Source organism: Microtus ochrogaster, chromosome 24 (genome assembly GCF_000317375.1).
Source record: "Microtus ochrogaster isolate Prairie Vole_2 chromosome 24, MicOch1.0, whole genome shotgun sequence".
Classification (NCBI taxonomy): Eukaryota; Metazoa; Chordata; class Mammalia; order Rodentia; family Cricetidae; genus Microtus; species Microtus ochrogaster.
In genome coordinates, this window is record NC_022024.1 from 28,951,950 (window position 1) to 28,971,217 (window position 19,268).

The window sequence follows — 19,268 nt, forward strand, 5'->3', positions numbered from 1 at the left end:
ACACACACACACACACACACACACACACACACACACACACACACACACACAACCACCACCAAAACCAGTTCGGTCAATTGCTGTCCGCACTGAGGAATGCGGAAATGAGGGGAAAGGTGGAAACTGATTTTTTTCTATAAGCCATTTTGTTTACAGATTCTTCCTTATTGTACTTCCAAGCTGACGTGTCTGTGTGTGTGTGTGTGTGTGTGTGTGTGTGTGTGTGTGTAAGAGAGAGAAAGAGAGAGAGACAGAGAGACAGAGGGAGAGGATAGACATAAAACATTTGATAGCTTGATTATGGGTTAGTTCTCCGATTTTTAAGATAATTTTTGACTGCTGCATTTATCTTTGGTTCATTCACAGAGAAGAGACAGGCCAAGTCAGTGTAAGTGGTATGTTTTACTTATAAACAGGGATTTCATCACTCCCGTGCCTTAACAAATGCTAGTATCTCTTTAAAATGTATCTGATGCAAGACACCATCCTTTCCTGCACAGGACTTCCGGTTCAGTGAGAGATGAGAAAGAGTGGTTGTGTATTGCTCTATTTTTAAGCACACGAACAAGAGACAGGAAGGCAGTAAAGGAGGAGGACACATAACCCAGTGTGTGGAAGGGCAGGGTAGGGTAGGGTACAGAAAAGGACTTCCAGAAGAATGAGTTGAGACCTGAGTGTTGGAAAAGAAGACAATGAAGAAAGCGCCAAGCAGAAGAAAGAGTTTTACAATATATGCGAGAGAAGAAACATTTGAGGAACTCAGAGAGCAAAGAATAAATCGTGGTAAGAGACTCACATGGAATAATTAGCAGCAATGAATCACAAGTTCAGAACAAAGGGGGAGTTTCCAGGTAGCTGAGGAGTAAGGAAAGGATGGTTGGCTAGGGGTCCCGAAGAGCCAACCAGTTGGACTGCTTCCAAAGCAACCTTCTAATGAGTTCTGATGTTTCCGGAAACAAGGATGCATGAACCCATCTCCAAACCCACAGAGTCCACACCACCACCATCCCATTCATCCATGATTTAACAGCCTGGGGACACTGAAAGACAAGGCGGTAGGAGCTGTCACTACAGCTGGAGGCTGAGCTGAAGCCTTGGCGGCTCTTCCCTAGGGATGGTCTAGGAGTTCAGAGCCTTGCAGGAGCTGTCTCCTGTCCATAGCCCAACTCCCCTTGCAGGAGCCGTCTCCTGTCCATAGCCCAACTCCCCTTGCAGGAGCCGTCTCCTGTCTGCAGGCCAGCTCAGCATCTTTGGGACACGGAGCTGTCCCAGGCAGACGTGGCAGACCCCGGTGCTCATCGGCTTCATCTTCTCGCACATGTCCACCATGTGTCTGTGCTGCAGTAGGACTGAGGTGAGAGAGGACCGCCACCATAATTCCTATACCATTCTCGTTCACCTGTCTTTCTCACAAGTGTACACTTGCACACCTAGGGGCTAGGTATGCAACAAAATGTTTTAGATTTTTGGTCTCTACGAGAAGTATTAGTTTTCCCAGTAAACTGATTTCTCTTAGGGAAAAGCCTCAAATGAAAAGGTCTTCTGACCATCCCTGGTCAAGATTTCCTTCTTTTCACATCAAAATAGTTTTATAATTAGTAATTCACTTATATTCTTCCCGTTTTGAGGGGACAGATGTTGTCTCTAGTTTTTCTAGGTCAGAAGTGAGAAATCTTGACTAGGAATGATATGTAACATCTTCCTTTCCATTGTAAGCCCAGGGTGCGAACTTAGCATCAGGAAAAGTTCCAGAAGGAACCCAAGTATTTGTGTCTAAAGTAATGCATTAGAATGTTTAATTCTACCAAGCTAGTGAGCTTATATTGCCTCTTAACACTTTGATATGGATGAACATGTAAAACAGAGAAAAAATTAATTTAAGAATCTAGATTAGGCTGGGCAGTGGTGATGTACACCTTTAATCCTAGTACTCAGGAGGCAGAGGCAGGTGGTTGAGTTTGAGGCCAGCCTGGTCTACAGAGTGAGTTCCAGGACAGCCAAAGCTACACAGTGAAACCCTGTCTCGGGAAACCAAAGGCAGGGGTAGCAGATCTAGACTAGAATATTTAAAGACTAGAGCCACTGACGAAAATAATAAAGGGGGATGATATCTGGGGACAAATCTCTTAAAACCACACAAACTCAAAATAACCAGTATAGATAATATAATTACCAGACCAACTATATACATATATATCCTTCCTTTTTCATCGATAGTAGATAGACAAATAAATGAAAATCAAAATGGCCGACTAAATACAAAACAGTATGGTATTAGGAGAATTAAGACAAAGTCTTAAGGAGCGGAGAACACTTCCTTCACTCAGTCTGATGCCATCAATGCCCAGTACCAAATCGAGGCAGATGCTGCCTGCCGACAAGAGGAAGGCCAAACCCATCATGAATTCAGGCAAAGACTCAACAAAAACACCAGCAAGCTGAATTCAGCAGCAGCATGTTTGGAGAATCTCAACTTAACAGCCCTAATGTGCCATCTAATGGGCCTTGACCTCTGACGTTTTTAATCACAACACACAAAAACCTGGCAGATTCTGTAGCACTTCAAATTTCATCATTTTGAATGAGGGATGCTCAACTGCCACAATCTAAGCACATACTCCAAACTTGAGGGGGGGCAAATCTCTTGAAGTCTGAGACATTTTTGGTCCCAAACATTCCCCTAAAGGATACTTAAACTTTAATTCACCACCAAACAGTTTCTTCCCAGAAAAGCAGTGCCGACTTAAGAAAAAAAAGAAAAAACAACAACAACCAAAAAACCTAGGCAAGGTAATGAAGAAAACAACAAGACCATCACAAATGTAGTGTCAGATGAAAAGCTCTAGAAAACCCGGGTACTGACGATACCAAGTACAGGAAGGCTAGAATTCTCACACATCACCAGAAACTCAGATACTGCGGGTGCTGTGGGAAGTGCTGTGGGCTTCTCAGAGAGTAAAATACAGAATGGTGTCTGGCCAGCATGTTACTCCTCGTGTACACACACCACAAAGAGACGGAGACGGGAACTCACACACGCGTGCACACCGACACTCACTGCAGCAATATTCACACTTGCTCAGTCACAACAGAACACTAGCCAGCTGTGAAGAGAAACTCTGAAACCAAACCAAATGGCACGGCGGCACACGCAAAAACTATCTAGAAGAGGGAAACTCACAGATAGTTGACAGTCGTGAGAGACTTGGAGGAGGACAGAAGAAATTATTATTATTTTTTTTTTTGGTTAAAGAGTTCAATTTCTGAAATAGACAATTTTGAAAATAAATCAATGTAACTATTGTATTATGAATGCAATTAATGCCATAAAGAGGTAGAGAAAAACCAACATAAACTGTCATGAGTCTGAAAGATTGATTATAACTTGTTATTAAATATTCTTTCAAACTAGGCTGATAAAATGGTTGAGTGAAGACCTGTTTTTGGCGAGACTGATCTAGCACCTCTTACCTTCAGAACTGTCGCGTAAAGGCCTTCCGAGAGAGTTCTGGGCTCCATCCTTCCGAGTTTGAAGTCCATTCACTGCAAAGTTTCCAGGACCTGAAATGTCAACACAGCAACCTACACAGGCCTATTTGTTTGTCGAATTCCTTAACCAATAGTCCCTAGACTCCCTAGGATTAATCTTAAAGAGTGACGTCAGGTACCGCTTTAATTTTTATATGCAAGAATCGAGCCTGCCGACTACAAGCCAATTTGCAAACCAGACAGACAGACCTATTTCTTAAGTAACGATGCTCTCTTACAAGATTACACAGGAGACTCCAATCAGAGGGTTGCAAACGTGAAGCAGCTGTCACTTTCAATGCAGTGAGATTTCCTTACTTCACAGGGACAGCATGAGCAGCGAATGACGCCAGTGGGCACAGCTTTCTTCCCCAAGAACAGTGACTCCACAAAGTCGCATTTTATATAACACAGAGGTTTAGTTATTATAAATTTCAAAACAAAATGAAGGAATTTTCACATAATATTTATAACCTTCAAAGTACAATATTAATACATATGTCTGTCAGTTAGAAATAACAGCAGTTAGGCTACAGGTTGAACACAGAACCAGCAGACAAGTACAGACGTGGGAAGCAGTAGTGGTCCAACGGTCACCGTTATACATGAATCTGTTTCTTCCAGAACGTTTTTTTTTTTTTAAAAAAAAATTAAAATTTCAGTATCATGAAATATTAAAATAACATCCCCAAACATGCCACAATCACTATTCACAAATAAAGTTAAAATGTAATATACAAAAACTCATTTAATACTGTTAAATAACAACAATAAACTACAGGATTTCCTGAACAGAAATGAGAGGACCCTGAATGTTTACAGTGAATGGCAGGACAAAAATTAAGTTATAACTATTTTCATGATATAAGGCAAAAATGTACATGACCATTTCAAAATATACCAATTAAGATTTATAGTTATAGGATGCACTAACCAATAGTCCTAACAAATGAACACAAATGCCTAAAACACTGTTAGCAACACCAAAGTGTCTGTGATGCTCAAGGAGATGCATAATTCAAGTTAGTGTCTTTGATGAGCAGATAATACCCACAATGCTTTAGAGCAGTCCTCTGGGTTCTTATTTCTCATTTCTAATTTATCATGGCTCATTCTAAAGACAGAACACAGCTCTCAGCTGATCCCAAGTGAATGGTATTGAAACACACACAGCCCCCAAATGAAAGAAACTGCTCCCCAAAATGAAGCATCGTTTAATAAAAGAGATGTGCTTGAGACAAACCGCGGCAAGGCCTTTCCTGTTGGAATGGCTTCTATGGTCACAATTTCACTACAAGTGCAGTGTAAAGAGTTAATCAAGAGTAGTAGCATACAAATATGCACTAGACAGTTCTAAGATGAGGAATAGGTAAAAATAAATAACTTGGTTTTTAATTTATAGGTGTCTAAGGTGAGAATTCAAAAATGTCTGATATTTACTTGCTTGAATCAACTCTCACACACTGCATGCTTCTTGAACACACTGTGCTGCCAATCTCTCAGCTACTCTATTGGCCAATATTCCTACAAAATTATATGTAGCACGAACTTAGGGTGTTCAAGATGGCTCACGTTTTAACTGCTAAGCAAAGCTAAATATACATTCCAGGAAACACTGCAGTTTTAAGTTTTAAAAACAAACAAACCAAAAAAAATGCATCAGTAAAACAATTTGTGAGGAGAAACAGATGTGTTCACATATAATAAAGCCACTGCAGCTTCTTCAGGCATTCGGCTGTTGTGTTAAATAAACAGACAGTAGTTATCTAGCAGCAATGATTCCGCAATAAATAATGCACTGTGTTTCTCAGTCCTGCACAAATCTGCAGCCACAGTTACACTGGTAGCTGTAATCTACTGGCTCTACTGGCAGAGAAGACCTTAAAACCAGCTGTACAAAAACAACTGTCACACTGTGACGACAATATAAAAACAATCCGTAGGTCTGAAATAAAAAGGCTCCACTGTGAAGAGGACAGTGTAGACAAGCGGAGAGTCCAAGTCCAGCACAAGAAATAACTGCCTTCCGCTCTGAGTCCATGACTGATAAGAAAGGCTGGGGCTGGGCTTGAAACATGTTACCAGACTTAAAAGAGCATGCTCTGTCTTCTGTTCTTCCCATGTCCTAAAATATAAAGTCATCTCATGAGGCAGTTCAAGGGTCAGTGTTTATCCCACATACAGTACTTGGTGACTCTAGGAAGCTAACGTTCCCACCAGCAAAGGCTAATATTCCATGGTAAGGGTGATGAGCACGCTCTTACATGACCCTCCTGCTGACGGGGTCAGTCTACAGCAGCTATGCTTCCAAGTGATGAACCTGAGGACTGGGCAAGCACAAGGTGTGTCTTCTGCCTCGGGTCCCAGGGATGGCGTGTGCAGTGATCACGGCAGGCCACTTGTAAAAGGTCTCTGTGCCATCTGCAGCCTTCAGGATCCCTGACTTGACTGAGTCAATTGCTCTCTGAAGATTGACTGAGCTGCCCCCAGCGCACAGAACAGTAAGTATGTGGAATCCTAAACATACAGACTTGTGGGATGCACTGTACACCGGTTTTTACAGCAGTGATCTTACAGGTCAATTTAGAAACCCAAAGCTTGGCTCCACGCAAAAATTCATGATCGACACGTGAAATGGTTTATGACAAACACACCTGTCTCTGGATAAGAAGAATTTCGAAAACCCGGGTCCTTTTGCAACTGAATCTCTTTCAAACTGAATATTGATACGCCTAAAATGAACAGACAAAAATAATCCGATATTAATGACAATACTGTATCAACTGTAACAAAATATTCAAAACTCATACAGTGACTCAACATAAAACATCTGTACTGCCAAGGTTTTGGCACCTGGAAGATTTCACCTTTGCTCCTATGTTCTAAACAGAAAACCAAATGAAGTTACCCCCCTTAATACCTGTTCTGTCTGACTCTGTCTTAAAAACATTATGCAAGCAATGTTTCTTTACAAAGAAAATTACACTGTTTCAGGACTTCCTGGGGTTGGAAGACCTAATCAAAATGCATTTCTGGGTTCTTGCTCCCCCGGTCTTTGTCCCCTTACGATGGCCTGCAGATATCAACCTTGAAATTACCTTCAGATGCTTTTAGTAAAGACGGCGTCCATTTGGACAAGAATCACTGAATCAAACTGAAAGTTGGTATGATAGTGAAATACGCCCCTTAAAAGAAAGGACGGCGCAGTAGCAGCCATCTGTAACCCCAGTACTTGGCAGGCGGGCTGCTGAGGATACCATACACTCAGGGGCTGCTGGCTTACACAGTGAGCTCAGGCTAGCCAGGACTATAGAGCAAGACAGCATCTCACAAAAGACTTACGAAATATACATACTGCCTCTCATTTCTAACCTCTGCCAGAGATCATTCTTCATTAAAAAAAAAAAAAAAAATCAAGCAGATTCTACGTGGAAAGTCTTGTGGCTTTTCTAAACTTCTCTCAGGCTTTGCCACTGCCCGTTACCTGAGCCTCGGTTACCAGGTGCTACTTAGCAAAAGGGAATGGGGAAGTGATAAAGGCTTTCCCAGCTGTGCCCCCAGACAGTCTCCCATTTCCCCACTCATTCCATTCTAAAGTAAAACACTGGACTAATTTAAGATAGCATGAGCAAAATTCAAGCATGACCTCGGGCCTGGGAAGTTCTCTGCTCTAATGACTGTGACAACAGCTTTACTATTTTCTTAGGGAAGAGTACAGCCTGGGGATCTGAACTCGGGCCTGCGCGCTTCTGCAGCAAACTCCTCACTAAACAACCTGGCCAGTTCCAGAAACTGAACCAGATTAAGCCTGAGGATGATATTATCAGCATATTCTAATTTAAGTCAAGTAAGATTAATGGTTCGCACTCAAATATTAGCAATTTCTTAACGAGTAGAGACAGTGTATTCAATGTTACAAGACATAACTAAGAAAAACATGACATACACCTTCCTTGGAAAAATGATCTGATTACAAAACAGGACTAAAATTTTAGGTATAGAAATAAACAACCATGTTTTTAAATCCCTAAACATTCCCATCTTCAATTCTAGACAAATGAAAATAAGAGGGAACAAACGTGAGAGTTTCTTACTTTCTGGCAAAGCATGTATTCTGGGTCCTAGACTTCGGAAGTACACGTGCTTCATGGCCTCTTCTGCTGGAACCCTTTTCTTAGACTCATACTGTGGAAAAGCAAAAACCTGCTTCATTAATCTTTTCTCTAATTACTGTAAAAGGCTGAGAAGGATAAACTAGTATTTAGAACTATTTCAAAAATTTTTGACTATTCAATATGATCATTTTTCTAGCATCAATTTAGAGTACTCCCAATATACTCATAATAAAAAATTAGATTCCTTGTATGGTGTGGGAAGTTCTTCTGTACATGTGTTACTTTTATTGGTTAATGAATAAAGCTGTTTTGGCCAAAGGCTTAGCAGAATACAGCTAAGTGAGGAAAACTAAACTGAATGCTGGGAGAAAGAAGGCGGAGTCAATGAGTAGCCATGTAGTCCCATCAGAGACAGAAGCCAGATGAATGGAACTTTACCTGATAAGCCACAGCCATGTGGCGATGCACAGATTAATGGAGATGGGTTAGTTTAGGATATAAGAGCTAGCTAAAAATACGCTTAAGCTATTGGCCAAACAGTATTACAAAAAATATAGTTTCTGTATGATTATTTCAAGTTAGGGTGGTTGGGAAACGAACTAGTGGCCTCTGCCAACACTTGTATTTTTCTAAAGTGATGAAAAATGAAAACACTCAATCTTTAACATTATTTTTCTTTGTGAACAGCAGTGTATTGGACAAAATATGCTCAAAACTTTATACCAGCATCATTGGAAGATAAATTTCATAGCTTTCTTCTCCTAAATGATGTAACTCAGATTTGTTAGAGACGTTTATGCTTCCAACTCTGACAGACAAATCATGAATCATGACTGCTCTAGATTTAAGTTAATTCCCCATTTTTCCCCCTTCTTCATTCTTTACAATTAATGTTCTGGCCAATGAGACTTGGTTTTAAAAAGCCTTTGCTTTCAAGATGTAAGAGAGCTAATGTGGCTGCTGCACCTTCATTATCCTCGCTTCCTCCTGCTCTGGAGGACAATGAGAGTGATATTTGATGTGCGGCGTCCTGTAAGGCAGCAAGTGTAAGGAAGGAGAGAGCACAAGAGCCTGGATTTCAAAGAACATGGCTTGAGCTGGCTGAAGCCTTCCAGGAAGCACCATAAACCATCTTACTGTCATTGACAGTATCTGAGGGGGTCATTATTGATTCTATTTTTCCTATAAGGAAAGCGACACAATGATTCATCTAACATTTATAAAATAAGATGTGACTTACCTGAAGAAATTTTGTTATCAACTCAATTCCTTCAGAATCTAACCTAGAAACAAAAAATACAACAAATCAAAACAAGTCCATTTATTCCTTTATCTTAGCTGAGAGAAACATTGCATATTTATCCTCCAAATGTTTCCATTTGCCAAATTTAAGTGCCCTAAAATAACTATTCTTACTGCTTTCAAAGACCCTAAAAGACTTGCCTTGACATTTTTTTTGGGAATAAATCATAAATAACTGGGACTGCCATTCAAAATTTCAATATTCTATAAAAATTATTAGCATTATAGAATTTTGAAAGTTAGCATTCTACCCCCAAATAAAGTACACTCTATGATAAGGAAATTTTAAACTAGGCATTAATATTCAGCATGACAATGAAGGCAGGCACATCAAAACATCACTGCCCTAGCACAGAGATGAAAATACTGAAGACAATGACCCCAAAATGTATCAGCAGGGTTCAAAACAGAGGTAAGAAACCAACAAAATTACAGGAAATAACCTGCTAAGCAATGATTACTGTAAAGTATTAAGTTTATAAAACTTCAGTAATAAGAGCTATAAAACCAATGACATAGCCAATACGAGTCCTAAAAAGAAGTGTTCACAAGGCCTTTGTGGTTCTAGCTACAGGAGCTCTAGAATCCTAATATATACATTTTATATTCACTTTACAGTTCAATTCCATTTACATACTTTGGTGATTCTTGGCCACTGACTTATGAAAGCATCATGCCAATGGAAGGAATTAACTCAAATCACACACTGCTGAAAAACTACTCTCTATCATGGCCCCCACAGTGTAAATTCATCTACCGAGTCTGATGAGTCCCTAGAGTCTTCCCCTTTGCACTTAAGAAAAAATACCTGGGTGCATGGTTAATTAGAGGTTGTGGCTTATATTTTGGGAAGTTGTAGTTCTTGAATTCATCATTTGAAGAAACACCTGGCCAAGTTTCCTGAGATGGAGTTCCTGAATTAAAAGAATAAATTCATGATAAGCATTTAAATCATATATGTGCAAACATATAAATAGGCATAACAAGGAAAATACTTAAAGAACCATACACTTTTATTAAATGATTAAGCCAATAAATTAAAATATTACACATATATATGTGTGTGCATATGAGTGAGTGTGTGTGTGTGAACCATTGCCCTAATACATAAATATGATGAAGCTCCTTTTTTATCTATATGACAGCAACTTACACTAGACGTAGTACTTAATAAGCAGGTCAAATCTATTTCATAAAATCTTTGTGAAATGAAGCTAAATGAGGAGTTACCTTGGAAGATCTACCCTGTGACAGCGAAGCCAACTGCAGTTATAATAGCTACGCATGCGTGTACACACATGCTTGACACAGTCCTTATTTAGCTGGCCAACTGCAGCTGTGAATAATGGGAAGAAGACTTCTTTCTTACCTAGTAGTCGAAATATTAAGTGCAGTTCATCCTCCACTGTTGACCCTGGAAACAGTGGTCTTCCAGAAGCCATTTCAAAGAAAATACAGCCAACTCCCCTTCAAAAAGTATCATAAAAAGAAAAAAAAAATCAGCTCATTTACATACTAGGTAGCACAAGAATATTTTTTCTCATGATTATCTTTCAGGAGAAATTTAGACCAGCTACTAGAAAACTTTCTGCAAAGGTATTTTTAGATCCAACTAATTTATTATATTTACCACATCGACTTTCATGCTACTAATTCATTTTTCCTCTTAAAATGTCTCTTGTCTAAGATGCTCATAGACTAAGGAAATATTTAATAGTGATACAATGCTTACTACTCCTACAGAAATCTGGGAGATAACCATGGCAATGGTAGCAGAGAGAGCATGAATAATTCATGACTCTGACGCAGGACGTAGCGACTATAGAGGAGTGCCGCTGGTGACCGTGGAAGAGAAGGAAAAGGCAGGCAGAGGCTCAGAGACTAGACAGCATCATTTAGGTACGACACAAGTAGGGTTAAGACACAGTAATTCTGTAAGGGCACACAGACAGGAAAATGACACAAAACGAAAGTACTGCACAGAAAATAAAATGGCACATTGTTATGGAAAACAGTATGGTGGATCCTCAAACATTTTAACATAGAATTTCTATGACTCAGCAGTTTCACCTTTAGGTAATTATGCAAAAGAACCCAAAGTCGACTCCTGAAACAATACGTACATCCGCATTCACAGTGGCATCATTTGCAGTAGGAGAAAATGGAAGGAGCTCAAGTACCTATTCTCGGATGAACTAATAAAATGTGGTGTATATACACATGACTTAAGGAAGCTACACACAGTACTGATGAAGCCGAAATGAGCTGAGTAGTCAGTAACAAAAGGACAAACAGCAAGATTTCACTTGTATGAGGTACTTGGGTCAGGTAAATTCAGAGACAAGCAGTGGAGTACTGATTATCAGGGATCAAATAGAAAGGTAGGATGGTGTGTTGGGAGCTATGAGACCCCAGATCCTGAATTTCTTGTAAACAACTCATCCTCCCCTGATCTGAGTGCCTTCAGCTGCTCTGAGCACGAGACCTTCAGGAGTTCCTGATGGCAGGAGAGTGGTTTCTGGTGGGTTTGGCTGGGGCGTGGCTATCTCTATATAATCTGCCCCTGAACACAATAAAGGTGCATTCTTGGGGCTTGTGAACTGGGTGCCAGTGCACAGAGCATAGACACGGGGGCGTGGTGGGTGGCAATAGTTGATCTAACAGGTGAAGTTTCAGTTTTTCAAAGAGTAAACTGTTCTGAAGTTGTAAAGATGGACAGTAGAGACAGTTGTATAACAACGTAAATGAACTTAGTGTCTCAAACTGTATGATCAGACTAGTTAAAATCAAAAACTATCTAGATGGCATATTTTATCAGAATTTAAGAGAAAAAATGACCTACAAAATGAGATGCAATTGTTCAAGACAATAACAGAAACAAATATTTAACTTATCAAGATATAAGAAGGAGCTAAGTGGTGGTGGCACACGCCTTTTATCTCAGCACTCAGGAGGAAGGAGGCGGGCACATTTCTGAGTTTGAGACCAGCCTGGTCTACAGAGCAAGTTCTAGGAAGGCCAGGGCTACACAGAGAAATCCTGTTTCAAAACAAACATACAAAATCCAACCAAACAAAAAAGACGAGGAATAGATAGTAAACGCAGCCATGATTCAGAGAAAGGAACTGCCTCTGGAGGCTAGGGCACACTGGGAAAGGAAGGATAACAAACTATAATTCCTAATCATGGCTCCCATTGGGTGGAGACAGGCACGTCAAATGGACACACTGGGCTGAACACTGGGCAGAGAGAAAGGAGAGCCAGGCTAACTTTAAAGAATAGCAAGTAGAACAATTTTGCTACACGAGACCATCTGTGTTGAGAAATAAGCTGGATTAAGTTGAAAAGGGAAGTTTTTAGACATTTATGAAAATCTGCAAGTATCAGATCAAGGAAATATAATTTATTCTCTAGGCAATGATTATGTTAGCAACAAGCATGGAATATCACTGTCACATGGTGAAGGTTGGGGAGATGGCACAGTGGCCACAATGTCTGCTCACAGCATAAAAACCCGAGTCCAAAGTCTCAGCACCCAGGGACAAAATGAGCCCAGGTCTCGCTGGCCAACTGGCCTAGCCCAAACAGCAAGCTCCTGGGTCAGTGAATGACTGTCTCAGATCAATAAGTAATATTTTTTTTTAGGTGAAAGTGTTATCTGAACAGCCCTCACGTTGACCTCTGGCCTCTATATGTGTATGCGTGTACGGTGAGCATACCTGTGTACGCACATGTGCTCATACATACATAACACATACACAATAATGTATAAGAAAGAGCTTTGAAATTTTCATTACTTTTAAACCAACTTAAAGTAGATATATTCTACATATAAAGTACTTGTTTGAAACTGCTATGTCATATACTCTGCTAAGTGCTCTTTTGGTCTTCATATCATCTACAAACCTCTTTTATGACTGCATCCACCTCCTACACTGAGGAAACGAAGGCACAGGCTAATAATGTGAATGACGCAGTTACAGTCATCAGTGGTAGACTTCATACTTAAATCTAAGCAGTTGTATTTCCATGCCTCAGTTCTTTAAAATGCCTCCTTAAAAATAAGTATTTACCAGTATGCTCTGTTAATAATTCTAAGTTTTGAATGACATCTCTAATATTTACCACATGTCAATCTGTGTTGAGTACTCTGAGGAACCAAGAAGCACGTCAGGTGGCCGATACCACAGTGTGACAACTTCATTTGAGTAGGTCTTGGTGGGAACTGACTTGGCTCTGGCTAGTCCTTTATGGAGAAAAGAAAACAAGAAATTAAATAGACTGAGATCCATTAATATGCTGAATTTCTTAGCTCCTATCTTCACTATGGTACATTCAAAGTGATGCCTGCTCTACAGCATCTTGAAACTTCAAAAAATTCGTTTTACAAATTTTATCGAATGTATGTGGTCCTGGGCCAAGCCATAATGTAGTTAAACTAAAGACAATAATTGCACAACCAGAGACGAAGCTGGCCGAGTGTCTTAGTTAACCAAAACTTACGATATTTTGTTTGTTGAAGAATAATGATGCCAGAATTATTTCCTACTGAAATTAATCCTAAACAGGTCAATGACCTGTTTAGTTTCCATGCTACAGCTATAAGCTATTTACCATTTTTTTAAACCCAAACTCCATATTTATTTGCTATGCCTGTTTTTTTAAAAAAAGTTAAGGGCCTCAAAATCACTGGTCTATGATCAGCTGAATTACACTGGCAATTTTCTTGAGCCAATTTGGATGTTTCCCTTGAAAAAAAACTCAATGTTCTTTGTCCTTTTTTTTTTTTTTTTAAACATCTTCTGTGATGTGGGTAACTTTAGAGCAAGCGAGGCCTTGAGCTTTTCGGTGACACCAGCTGCTTTAACCAGCACCCACCCATCCCTTGCCTGCCTTGTGTGAACTCCACTGTGTGCTTGGAAAGACAGAAAGGCTCACAACCTTCTTGCTTTGCCACTGGCGGAGAGTTAATGACCCTAAGCTTCTAAATGTTGGTTGATAAGTTTACATCTGGGAAAACATAACCTTATTTTTTTTTTATCATACATTTTATTTTAAGTAACAAGGGTGCCTAGGCTAGCACTGTTGTTATTCATAACTTTATGTGTCGTATTAAAATATTAAATAAGAAAAAATGTCATAAACTGGCAATTCAACACTTGATTAAATTGGTGTAATGTTGACACCATTTTATAAATCATTACCCTAGCTTTCGAGTTTGATAAAGTCATGTCCAGTGAATTATTTTTCAACACATGTTGGGAGTTAGCAAGGTACAGGATGGCTTTCTCATTCTCCTTCCTTGTTCTGAGACTGGTGTCACCACATAGCTCTGGAACTCACTCTGTAGACCAGGCTGACCTCAGACTGGTGTCACTACATAGCTCTGGAACTCACTCTGTAGACCAGGCTGGCCTCAGACTCACAGAGATTGCTTGCCTCTGCCTCCTGGGTGCTGGGATTAAAGGTGTGAGCCACCTTGTATGTCTTGATATTAAGAATGGGCTATGCACAAAAAGTCTGTAAGTCTGCTAGAACTTAAGTATTAAAGCAAAACTGTAGTTACAATGTCCCCAGCACTTTATTTCTTGGCCTGAACCGAGAGGCTAAATCTGTCAGGCTCATGGGACAGAGTCAGAACTTCAGTATTTCTTATGAAATTATATAAGCAATCACTTCCTAAATAACTGTGACAGAGTATTTGTTTTAAGCCCTTTTCTATCATTAATGGGTGTATATATTTTTGTTTGACTTTACCAGATATCCGAATTTTACTGGTCATAAGAAAATAATGGAATTTTCAAAGGGACCAAGCCGAACTCACAAGGTGGAGATGTCATTCAGAGCTGGTGTCTGCCTACCACTCTCAGGGCTCTGCCTCTGATCCCCAGCACCACTGAGGGAAAAGAGGAAGAATCAACTCACAGTGGAAATACTCAAAATTAAATGACACTCGCTCCTGGAAGCCATATGTGTATTTACTATGCCACCAGAAAAACATAAACACCAAGCACCAGAGACAATGATGACTGTATTGTGAGATTTGCTTGCTTGCTTGCTTGCTTGCTTTCTGGAGGTTAAAAGCAAAAGCTTAAAGCATTACATTCAGAGCGTTCTCGGATAAACGACTGCTCACGTCCTGTGACATACCCTTTGCATGATTTCTGCCACTCACATTCATTTCCCGACTGAGGATGAGGAGAAACAAATCAGCTTGGCAGAGAGAGGGGAAGGAGGAGCAGGGACTATTATAAGGAATTAATACTAATGAGGCCCTAGGAGTGCTTACATAACCTGCGTAAGCATTCTCCATTAACTTGTGGCTTCTCATTTAAACTCGGGTAGCCACACAGCAGATGCCGTCAAACAAACGATGAAGTTCTAAATACAAATGCCAGGAACAGCCGGGGCAAATTCACTACCCAATAAGAACGAGTTTAACTTATTACTAACAGAAAGCTTGAAAACCTCGTATTTCTGAAATATAGTCAGTCCTAAAGTAAAGCAATCATAACTTATGAATACCTATAAATGCTAATTGTAGAAACCATATTGGAATTTAAAAACTAAATTTACGAAAATATTCAAATTCTGAGTATATAACACAAAAATTCAAAGCTACTTTACAAAATGTTCTTTCAATATAAAACTTTGTAAAAATGGAAGTGTCTGTAACGTAACTGTATTTTATTTTCAAATCCCTTAAAGTCAGATTAGCTAAAGGGGTATGGATAAACAGCTGCTAGTTAAGTCATCAAGCAATTAATTAAAAACAGACAACTGTGGCAGGTACATGGGGAAGAGCTTTTCAGAGGCAGTGGCTGGGTCTCAGGATCTGGTGTAAGCTTTTCAAAATTAAGGACCCCGACCAAGTGCTTTCATTTACATGGAGGGTTGGTATTTGCCATACTTATAAGCCAAAACTGAGAAAACTGAAAAGTATTTATTTACGGGCTAAAACCACAACTCAATCAGGTGCAACAATGCTGTCGATAATCACAATCACACACTTCAAGAGACTGAGACAGGAGGGCAATGTGACACACAGTGAGACTATGCCTCAAAGCCAACGTATCTCCATTCCGTCTGCCGTGATGCTGCTTTGCTCAATCACGGTATATGCAGGACAGCACATCAAATTTGCAATCGCTCATATACACGCAACAAGAACAAACCCACAAACACCGAGAGCCGCCTCTGAGGTGCGAACCCCCTTCCGCAGCTGTGCTAGAGCCAGAGTGTGAGTCTGTAAAAGCTTGCGTGGTAACTGAGAGGGAATGTCTCCTGCTCTCAATAGAACTCATTGTGCTGGCTGGTGCTTTAACGCCATCTCCTAGCCAGTGTCACTTCCTGGTAATCTGGGGAATGCTGGCCTTTGAGTTATGTAAATAGCTATGCATTTCTTTGAAATACAAAAAATTCATATTTATGTCACCACTTTATTGTGTCTAAATACTAGCAAGTTAGTAAATAAAGTCAAAGTAGAAGATCCAAATTTTCAAATATGTGAAATCCCAATATTTCAAATGTTTGAAAGCTTAAGTAATACTGGCAAAAAATACTTGCGATAGTTTTCCCTTTATTTTATTTACATATTTATTTGTGTTATAGTAATACTTTATCATATTATATACTATATAAATATATTGTTTATTAAAATGGCAAATCATGTTTAAACATTTTTGCAATTAAAATACAATTATATCGTTTTCCCCTTTCCTTTCCTCCCTCCAGCCCTTCCCATGTTATATGCCTCCCCGCCACTTGCTTCACATCCCACATTCATGAACTCTTTCTTTAATTGTATATACATATGTGTACACACTCATATAACTGTGTTTATATGTGTGCGTGTGTTGTGGGATGTTTAAACACTGTGTGAATAAGTACTGCTATAATTGGTGTAATAAAATGTTGAACGGCCAGTAGCTAGATAGGAGGTTTGTAGGGGTTTCTGGGGAGAGAGAGGAAAAGAAGGAGGAATCTAGGCGATTAGGAGATGCCATTGAGATGTGGAAATGAGTCAGACACACAGAATGGGAGAGAGGTAAAAGCCACGTGTTAAAACGTAGATTAATAAAAAATATAGCCTAATTTAAATTATAAGAGCTAGTGGGACAACCCTAAACTAATAGCCAAGCTTTCATAATTAATTAGTCTCTGTACTGTTCTGTGAGCTCATAGTCCAAAGAAAAATCCATCTACATATGTGTGTATAACTGTTTATAAAGATATATTATTCCTAGATATAAATACAATCTGCTCAGTGCACATCATGTTACTTGGACATATATAACTTCGGGGTTGACCACCTGGTCCTGGATAACTTACAGCGAGGCTGTTACCTGAGGAAGACCATTTCTCTCACTCTCAGCATCCCTTAGTGGTCTGCAGGGTTTTTTTTCTAGGGTTGGGGTCCTATGAGATTACCCCTTCCATGTTAGCATGATACAGACTTTGGGGAAGAACCTATAGCTGCCACTTTACCAAACTAGCACACTTCTAACCGCATTGAAAATATTTATCATTATATTCTCAGGTAAGTGGAGCTCTAACCCCTCAACACAGGAACTTCTCTCTGCAGCAGATGGAAATCCATCTCAGGAAACCACAGCTGGTCAGAATGCAGAGAACAAGTGCCACGCGGTGTTCACCCCCCACTGATCCATCTACAACCCAACTCTGGCACCGAAGGCTCAGGGAACTTCTCCAAAGGGGAGGTGGAAGACTGAGAGAGCCGGAGGAACACAAAGTCTGTTGAGAGGACTGAGGTTCCCAGAGATACCAGGGAAGCGACATCCAGGAAATCTCACCACATGGCAAGCTAACCCAGGCCTAAAGAAGGACAATTCAATTTTTAAGAAAACCAAATATCCCTAAGAAGTGGTGATGGCACACACCTTTAATTCCAGCACTCTGGAGGCAGAAGCAAGCAGATCTCTTTGAGTTAAAGGCCAGCCTTTCCAGGATAGCCAACGCTACAAGAGAACCCTTGTTTTGGGAAGGAAAAAAAAAGCAAGCAAGCAAACCAAATGAAGTCTAAGTAATCAGTCTACTAAGTAATCACTGTTTCCTAGCCAAACAGGGTTTCTTCAGGAAAGGAACCCCTTAACACTTTTTCTTGAGATTGTTTCTGTGTGAGGTCGACATGGTTTATATATTTACCTCATTTTATCATAAGAAATACTCTAAAGAAATACTCCAGGCTGAAAACTCAGGGAAATACGTTTTACCACATGTAGGAACCAGTGACTTTATCAACAGAGCAAATATTAATATGGGGAAAAAGGCAAAGACACCAGTGGAATGCTGACCGTGGATTTTATCTTTAGCGACTCTGGAAGGTCTCAGAAGCCTGAGGTCTGTAGAGAAGGCCTGGGAACCCGTGCATTTTAGTGCTGGTGTGACGAATAGCCATCACAAACCATCCACCTAAATCCTATCGCACGCCTCTGAGCTACAGAGAAAACTGCAAAACCCACATAAAAGTGATGAGACCTTGTGACAACGGTGAGTATTTTTAAGCTCAGCCACCTGGAAGTATTTATGAATATCTTATCGCTCCATACCAAAGTCAGCCAGCTTTAGTTCTCCTCTTTCATTTATGAGGAGGTTCTGTGGTTTCAAGTCCCGGTGCAACACCTTTCTTCTATGGCAATATGCCAAACCACGGAGAATTTGGTACAGGAACAGCTACAGAAACAAATGAAAAGAACTCTTAAAGATAATGTAATGGGTTTTGCTACAAAGAAAAATCAACTAACTAAGGCCATTTAAGGACATCTTTCCCTCTTAGACTTGTTTTCTAAATATTATTGTCTCTTGTTCAATTAAAGTATCATTTAGTTTCTAACTTAATGATAACCAGGAAAATAAATACTGCAAATAAAACTTCAAATAATAACAGCTCACTCACTGGAGGCCTACAGTTTGATTCTAAAACACTGTAACAACCCTGCCACTGATTTCTTCCTACACACACGCACGCACGCACGCACGCACGCACGCACGCACGCACGCACGAGCCTGTACTGGTGCGGCATCATTTTAAAAGGGGCATCAGAATTGGTGGCTTTACAGAAGACTCCAGGAATCAGAAAAGCATGGTGCTGTGTAGCTCTGGCAAACGACTTGCTATAAAATATGCTGACCAGCTCCCCATCCGCCTCCTGGGCACTTGACTCTCAATCCTCCCACTCGCTCTTCAAATCCACTGCAATTCAGAACGGGCCCTGGCGCTATTGTACTCTGAACAACTGAGAAAAGTGACTCCTGCAAGGTTAATGGCTGAGGGTTTTTTGTGTATTTTAGAGCAAAGACTCA

General features: G+C 40.1%; 1 protein-coding gene across 2 annotated transcripts in view; it reads right to left on the reverse strand.

Annotated features, from left to right (window-relative positions):
- Window positions 1-3,926: 3,926 nt before the first annotated feature.
- Window positions 3,927-19,268, reverse strand: part of Cdk17 (cyclin dependent kinase 17) — a 78,231-nt gene continuing 62,889 nt past the window's right edge. The window contains exons 9-16 of one of the 2 annotated variants that reach the window (XM_026784521.1): window positions 18,515-18,638; window positions 13,071-13,191; window positions 10,315-10,412; window positions 9,754-9,859; window positions 8,884-8,926; window positions 7,623-7,713; window positions 6,183-6,260; window positions 3,927-5,653 (exon numbers count right to left, since the gene is read on the reverse strand). In XM_026784521.1, coding sequence (XP_026640322.1) covers window positions 5,616-5,653; window positions 6,183-6,260; window positions 7,623-7,713; window positions 8,884-8,926; window positions 9,754-9,859; window positions 10,315-10,412; window positions 13,071-13,191; window positions 18,515-18,638 — 699 coding nt within the window. In that variant the 3' untranslated portion in view covers window positions 3,927-5,615. Of the gene's footprint in view, window positions 6,261-7,622; window positions 7,714-8,883; window positions 8,927-9,753; window positions 9,860-10,314; window positions 10,413-13,070; window positions 13,192-18,514; window positions 18,639-19,268 lie in introns of both variants that reach the window. The other variant, XM_026784522.1, reaches the window with a different exon arrangement.